This window comes from Xyrauchen texanus, chromosome 34 (assembly GCF_025860055.1).
Source record: "Xyrauchen texanus isolate HMW12.3.18 chromosome 34, RBS_HiC_50CHRs, whole genome shotgun sequence".
Taxonomy (NCBI): domain Eukaryota; kingdom Metazoa; phylum Chordata; class Actinopteri; order Cypriniformes; family Catostomidae; genus Xyrauchen; species Xyrauchen texanus.
Window position 1 is genome coordinate 39,731,660 of NC_068309.1, and position 8,535 is coordinate 39,740,194.

General features: G+C 41.0%; 1 protein-coding gene across 1 annotated transcript in view; it reads left to right on the forward strand.

The window, feature by feature from the left end:
* The window catches only part of LOC127627592 (uncharacterized), a 31,411-nt gene extending 25,579 nt beyond the window's left edge, over positions 1-5,832 (forward strand). The window contains exon 5 of the mRNA XM_052104028.1: positions 4,883-5,832. Coding sequence (XP_051959988.1) covers positions 4,883-4,971 — 89 coding nt within the window. The 3' untranslated portion in view covers positions 4,972-5,832. The remainder of the gene's footprint in view (positions 1-4,882) is intronic.
* The last annotated feature ends 2,703 nt before the right edge of the window (positions 5,833-8,535 follow it).

The window sequence follows — 8,535 nt, forward strand, 5'->3', positions numbered from 1 at the left end:
TTATGTAAAGAAAATGTATAGTCAGATTACTTCTTTTAACTTAAAACTTGATTTTCTCAGAGAGAAAGAGAAATCGGTAGATACTGTTTTGGATGCGGGGAGTACAGCAAGCAACACCCACACTTTGGTTCCAGCTCTAGAGCCCCTGCAGCAGGGTGACATCTAATCGGCATATTCGCTCAGTATGCCACATAATTTTAAGCATATTGTGATTGTGCAATTGTGACAGGACCAACTCATCACCATAATCATACGCTACATTTAATTCTGTCATATGGAGCATATGATACTATAGAAAGGAGTACGAGGTCCGAGAACCAGGCCCGGGTAGGCCAGTAAGGAGCCACCAGGGTGACTTGTTCCTCGTCTTCCCTGACCTTGCACAGCACCTGTGCAAGAAGGCTCCCTGGGGGAAATGCGTACTTGCGCAGCCCCGAGGGGAGCCTCTGTTCGGGCATACCAGAGCGGACAGTGGGAGGTCTCTGGGAGGCAAACAGGTCTACCTTGGTCTCGCCGAATCATTCCCAAATCAGCTGGATCGACTGGGGGTGAAGCCTCCACTCTCCACCGGGCCAGTGTTGTCGTGACAGCCGCTATCACATTGAGGTCGCCGGGGACATGAGTGGCAACTAGAGTTTTAATTCTTTCACTGCCCTTATCTCCAATTTGAATTATCCACCACTGATATCGGTGCGTAGGGCCACGAAGACCCTTCCCCACAAATTTTCAGAGCCCTTACCTGCCACAGCCAATGTGCCAATGTCCACGTCTGCCACGGCCAACGAGCTGATGCCCATTCCTGCCATGGCCAACGAGCCGCTGCCCACACCTGCCATGGCCAACGAGTCGATGCCCACGCCTGCCACGGCCAACGAGCCGACGCCTAACAGCTAACAGCTAACACACACGCCTGCCACGGCCACAGGCTGGAAGCTTCATCCCTTCCAGAGCCAGCATTGTCAATCTCGTCTGTCCCAGAGCCAGCATTGCCAGTCTCATCCATCCCAGAGCCTGCATTGCCAGCTTCATTCTTCTCGGAGCCAGCGTTGCCAGCCTCGTCCATCCCAGAGCCAGCATTGCCAGCCTCGTCTGTCCCAGAGCCCATGTTGCCTACGTTGGCCTCCCGGAGGAGTAGGAGATTGGCTTCCGTTTCCAAGTCTCTGCCCATGTTCATGACCACAGAGGTCATCTCCGAGTCTCTGACCATGTACACGACTACTGAGGTCATTTCCAAGTCTCTGACCATGTACACGACCACAGAGGTTTTCTCCAATTCTCTGCCCTTGTACACGGCCACAGAAGTTGTTTCAAAGTCTCTGTCCATGTACACGACCCCATAGGTCGTCTCCAATTCTCTGCCCTTGTAAATGACCACAGAGCTTGTTTCAAAGTCTCTGTCCATTTTCACGACCACAGAGATCATCACCGTGTCTCTGCCTATGCCCACGACCACAGAGGTCATTCCCGAGTTTCAGTCCATGTTCACGACCATAGAGGTTTTCTCCAATTCTCTGCCCTTGTACACGGCCACAGAAGTTGTTTCAAAGTCTCTGTCCATGTACACGACCCCATAGGTCGTCTCCAATTCTCCGCCCTTGTAAATGACCACGGAGCTTGTTTCAAAGTCTCTGTCCATTTTCACGACCACAGAGGTCGTCACCGAGTCTCTGCCTATGCCCACGACCACAGAGGTCATTCCCGAGTCTCAGTCCATGTTCACGACCACAGAGGTCATCTCCAAGTCCCTGCCCATGTACATGACCACAGAGGTCGTTTCCAAGTCTCTGCCCATGTACACGACTATGGAGGTCGTTTCCAAGTCTCTACCCAGGTACAAGCCCACGGAGGTTGTTTCCAAGTCTCTGCCCATGTACACGACTACGGATGTCGTTCCCGAGTCTCTGACTATGTACACAACCACAGAGGTCGTCTCCGATTCTCTGCCCTTGTACATGACCACAAAGGTTGTTTCCATGTCTCTGTCCATGTTCACAACCACAGAGGTCATTCCCGAGTTTCAGTCTATGCCCACGACCACAGAGGTCATTCCCAATTCTTAGTCCATGCCCATTACCACAGAGGTCATTCCCGAGTCTCTGTCCATGCCCACGACCACAGAGGTTGTTCCTGAATCTCTGTCCATGCCAACGACCACAGAGGTCGCTCCCGAGACTCTGATCATGTTCATGACCACTGCGGTAATTTTCCAGTCATCCTGGACTCTTAGCTTCAAGCCTGCCACGGCTCTGCCATCTATGGCTCCGCCCCTCGAGCCTCCCACAGCTCTTCCTTCCATGGCTTCACTCTTCGAGCCTGCCATGGGTCTGCCTTCTACAACTTTGCCCCTCAAGCCTCCAATGGCTCCACCTTCCACGGCTCTGCCCTCCGAGTCTTCCACAGCTCCAGTCTCTAGTCTGTGGCCACCTCCCAGGCCTCCTGACCCTATCTTGACCCTGTGGTCGCCATCCAGGCCTCCTGACCCTGTTTCAGCCCTGTGGCCATAAACCAGATCCCCTGATCCAGTTCCTACCCTTAGGTGGTCCTCTGGATCTCCCTGCCATCCACCTGATTTGCTCTGGTATCCTTGGTCTCATGGTCATCCGCCTGATCTGCTCTGGTCTTCTGAATCTCATGGCTGTCCGCCTGATCTGCTCTGGTCTTCTGGGTCCCCTTGCTGTCCGCCTCATATACTCTGGTCTCTTGGGTCTTCTCGCCATCCCCCTGATCTGCTCTGGTCTTCTGAGTCTCCTGGCTATCTGCCTGATCTGCTCTGGTCTCCTTGGTCTCATGGTTGTCCGCCTGATCTGCTCTGGTCTTCTGGGTCTCCTGGCCGTCCGTCAGATCTACTTTGGTTTCCTTGGTCTCATGGTTGACTGCCTGATATACTCTGGTCTCCTTGGTCCCTCGGCTGTCTGTCCGCCCGATCTGCTCTGGTCTCCCTGGTCTTCCAGCCCTCCTCCTGATTCACTCTGGTCTCTTTGGTCTCTGGCTCCATCTTGGCCCTGCCTCCCTGACCAGCCTTCCTTGGCCTTCAGGAGCCACCCATTTGAGGGTCAGTTCTGTCATGATTACCTGTTGTTTTCCTTGTGTTTCTCCCCTGTAATCTGTTCCTCCCAGACTACATTTCCAATAATTCCCTGCCCAGCAGAATGCAAGTACAACCTCCAGACCTTAGCCAGGCAGGTGTGTAAAATATAATTTTGCAACCCTTTTACAAATGAATGCATATTAAATAAAGCACTGATGGTTTGTTTCAAAGCATGGTTACAAGGCTGCATATAAAATAAATACATACTCATTTCCTCTTCTAGATTTGATATAACATTCTTCTTCACTACTGTTTGGACACTTTTGCTTACTGCTCTGCTCTGCTCTGTGCTGTGCTTCCTTCCTTATTCCATATTAACCTCAATTTTCAGAGGTTCATGTTCATATCAGCTGTTCAGCACAGTGCTCAAATGACCTTATTTGGCTTTTTAAGCTTTCATGTTGCACACTTGTTGCCAAAAAACAGAACTTTGGAGTACAAGACTAAACAGTCTTTGTCTAATAAGAGCAACAAGTCAGATTGTCTTGTTGAGCAGAGACACAAGAGAGCCTCTGCAGTTTATGAGAGCTGCCAGTATGCAAGAATAATTCCTAGAACTGTGAAATGTGTAGTAAAGAATCGTCGGTACTGCATACACAGGTGTGTACCTAACTGGAGGCCAAAAGTTTGGAATAATGTACAGATTTTGCTCTTATGGAAAGAAATTGGTACTTTTATTCGCCAAAGTGGCATTCAACTGATCACAATTTATGGTCAGGACATTAATAACATGAAAAATTACTATTACAATTTGAAAAAAATATTAAACTACTTCAAAGAGTTCTCATCAAAAAATCCTTGGCATTCTAGCTGTCAGTTTGTCCAGATACTCAGGTGACATTTCACCCGATGCTTCCAGTAGCATTTGCCATAGATGTGGCTGTATTGTCAGGCACTTCTCAAGCACCTTACAGTCTAGCTGATCCACAAATGCTCAATAAGTGTTAAGATCCATAACACTCTTTTCCAATGATCTATTGTCCGATGTCTGTGTTTCTTTGCCAACTCTAACCTTTACTTTTTGTTTTTCTGTTTCAAACATGACTTTTTCTTTGCAATTCTTCCCATAAGGACTGCACCCCTGAGTCTTCTCTTCAGTGTTGTACATTAAACTGGGGTTGAGCAGGTAGAATTTAATGAAGCTGTCAGATGAGGACAGAGACTCTAGAGACTTTGATGTACTTATTCTTATTCAGTTGTCCTTTGTCTTTGAAGACTATAGTGTACACCTTTGTATGAAATAATTTTTTGGGGCAATTTCAAGCAATGTATAGCCTTCATTCCGCAAAACAATTATTGCCTGAGGAGTTTCTAGAGAAAGCTGTTTATTTTTGCCATTTTTTACCTAATATTGACCTTAACACATGCCTATCTATTGCATACTGTGGCAACTCAAAAACGAACACAAAAACGATGATAAGCTTCATTTAACGAATAGCATTAATATTGTTTGTTTGATATAATGGCAAGTAATTTTCTAGTACTAAATTAGCAATTTACCATGATTACTCAAGGATAAGGTGTTGGAGTGATAGCTGCTGGAAATGGGACCTGTCTAGATTTCATCACAAATTACTTTTTTCAAGTAGTGATGGTGCTGTTTTTTTACATCAATAATGTTCTGACTACACTTTGTGATCAGTTGAATGTCACTTTGGTGAATTAAAGTACCAATTTTACTACGAAACAGCAAAATCTGTACATTATTCCAAACTTTTGGCCACCAGGGTACCTACACTTCAAGCATTGACCTTAATAGAGTTAAGGAAAATTTCTCTCTTTGTCACTCACCAGTTTTCTGCAGACCGATTCATCACAGCTCCAGCCAGACAACTGCAGTTTCAACTCCAGAAGAAGATGAACAAGTGAATGTCTATGTGTGAAATTAGGTACTTGTTTTATTAAACATTAGAAGTATATTAGAATTAATTGTATTTTTTGGTTGTTTAATGCATATCATGATTGACTGAACCAACAATTGTAATTTTCCTATTTATGTATATACTTGTTAGTACTTGTTTCTGAAACATTAGATATAAATTAGAATTAATTGTATTTTCTGATTGTTTAACCCTCTGAGGGGTTAACACACCGCGTCCTGCTGGATTTTTTTCATCATTACAGCAGAAACAACATCAAATACTCCATCATTTTGGGGCATACAGATAAGTGTAAGACATCATTAGAGACTATAAAGGGTCTTTTTTTTATTTGTGTACACTCACAATAACAACAAAACCTTGTGATTTTGTAAAATAAATAAAATAAAAAGGGTGAGCTAACAGCAGTCTCTATGTTCACAAGCATATTTCTGAAACACGTCACAAAAATGAACTGAAACTCTGCGAATACTTATCACACAAACATGAAACTTATGTCTAAAGAAAGCTTAAAATGTATTTTAAATAAAACAATTAAAATATAAATATAAAATATAAAAACAATTTCTCCTGCAATGTAATCTGTATGAAACAAAGCGATGTACAGTTTCTCCTGGCTCAGCTAATTATACCTAATGTGATCACACCCACGGGCAGAGGGCACTATTCATACGGTAATGTGAGAGAATCATGAGACAATCAATGCAAATGGTAAATGCCCCCGACTGTGCCTTGAATATCTAGTTCATTCACTTATCTGCACGTTTGAAAGATCGCAAGATACACAGGCGAAGAAACTCCTGTATATTGACAAAGAGTTAAAATATCCTCAGAGAAAGAGCGAGACTCCGATGAACATTTGTATTTTGAAGAGAGACTTGATCCAGCCGATGATACAATTTCAGATGAGTAAGTCATTTAGTTTTCATTAGTTGACATGCTATTTTATATAAAGATGTACATATTTTACTAGTGGGACTGTTTCCAGACTTGCCAGCCAGGATTCAGAGGATTGAAATTTGAAAAATGTCCTAATATGCAAGTTTTAGTTACATTTACATGCTGTTTTGGCTAAAGCAGACATTTAAATTGTATGCTGTTTGATATAAATATGATATGTTATATGATATAAAAATAACATGAATGTTTTGATTATATTTTATCTAATGTTTATGCTGCCTCATTATCATCAACAAAGCTTGTGCTTGTAAATATGTGTTCATGTTAAATGAGTAAAATGCACTTTAAATATGCCCATATTAGAAAATCAGCATATTATAATGATTTCTGAAAGATCGTGTGACACTGAAGACTGCTGTAATGATGCTGAACATTCAGCTTTGATCACAAATAGCAGTTTACAATATATTCAAATAGAAAACTGTTCTTTTAAATTGTAAAAAGAGTTCACAATATCAATGTTTTTACTGTATTTTGGATCAAATAAATGCAGTCTTGGTGAGCGGAAGAGACTTCTTTTAAATGGTAGTGTAGGTCTAAAATTAATTAAAGTCTTTATGTAAAGAAAATGTATAGTCAGATTACTTCTTTTAACTTAAAACTTGTCTCCTCAGGTGTGAAACACACCAATATTCATGATAGTTCACGCCTCCTTGCATATGACCTAACACTAAAAGTGTCTTACATATGTTAAATTACTCTATTGTTTTGTATGAATGAGTGATCAGGATGGTTTTCACATCATTTTGTAGCAAAAACTCTAGGCTACAAGATCCAGTTCTCAAAAGTCTTGTGAACAAATGTTTAGTAAGTGATATATGGCCTTATTTTAATGACTTTTATAAAAAAAAAAGTTGTTTTTTCAAAAAACATGCATAAACGTTATTTTCTCAAAAATACAAATATGTAAACACATGTTGCTCACATATTATTGTAGCCCAGTTTGTGCTGAATACAGTGTTATCAGACTTTAGCCATTAATACTGTATGTTTTCAATCAACTAAAAAAAGCATAAATGTCAAGGCACGTCAAAACTTCTCCAGGGCCCAAAACACCCTAAGACCCCAGAGGGTTAATGCATATCATGATTGACCGAACCAACAATTGTAATTTTCATATTTTTGTATATACTTGTTAGTAGATTTGTCAAGACTGTAGCAAGAGATACTCTTCAGTGTCATTTTACTCACACAGTGCATGTTGTTGTGTCTCTGCAGATTGATCTGAAATAATTTTGCTGACTGATCTGAAATAATTTTAATCTATCTCTTGAATTCCTCTTCATTGTTCATTCATTAATCTTTACTGTGCTGTAATGTTTTGATACTGTATAAGATTTTAACATAGCAAATTCTTAAATAGTAATTTTTTATTCTTTATCATAAATAAAACAGAATGCCTTGAATGAATGACTGTAGGGCATTGCTCTTTAGATTTAAATTATTTTGTATAGTTTGTTTGGACAACTTTGTAAGAGTATAAGGCCAAGAAATATTATATGAGGATTTATTAGTTTTGAGGCATAAACAGAGTTTCTGCAGATTCGAAGGAATGAAATTGAAGACTTTTTAAGTCCAAATAAAAGAAAAATTTAAGACCACTTTCACAATAATAATAATAAAAAAAAACACATTAAATAATTAATTAGCTGGTAAATACAAAACCACTGGGGTGTGTGTGATTTGGCTTTGACCACAGGGATGTTTGTTGGTGTCAGGATGGGGTAGGGGATTGGGAGGGGGAAGGAGAATAACAGGGGTTGAAAGTTGATTCTATGCATATATGTTTTGTTTTTCTGTTTCATTTGTTTAAAAGTTTTACACATTCATAAAAAATTGTTTGTGGAAGAGTCATCTGAATAGTGTACACAGAATGGTGTACTTAAAGTAAATGAAGAACAGCGATTTTAACACTAGCCTAAATGTGTTAACATGTTTGTAAGCAACTCTAACTCAAAAATGTATCCCTGTGCTAGCCAAATTTGTCTCCACTACCCTCTCTTAGGGAGCCGCCTTGTTTCTTGTGTCTTCCCTACCCTTAACACAATAAAGACTTGACACAAATGACCAATGCTTTGGCAATGTCACCTCTTATGTCAAACACGGAAGTGGTGGCAAAAACCATGCATTAAAAGTTCCATTTTATCAGATTACATTGTTTAAAAATTATTCTGAGGGCTCTTGTTGACTGCTGTGGCTTCAAGATCATCAACAGAGCTGACTGGACCGAGATCATTTCAACTCACAACTTTGTATCAAACATTTATAGCGAACATGATTCCATGTTTGTTATTAACTTGTTTCATTATAGTAATTGTATCGCTAAGAATATGTTTGTATTTATGATGTTTTTTTGTCATACATTCATTTAATCATCTAATCTGTCAAATCTAACACAACAGTCAGTGGGCTTTCTGCCACCACTTACTGCACATGCGCTGACATTTTTGTAAACAAAAGGATTGGTCTATAAAACTTGTTCACAGTAGCTCCATATTTGATTTTTAATGGGAATGAAAATTAAGCTGTGAGGGATGGACTTAACATCTCTTCAATGGCGTGCATGGTGTAAAGCAGTAAAAAGCTCCTAAATCCCATTGTGACAGA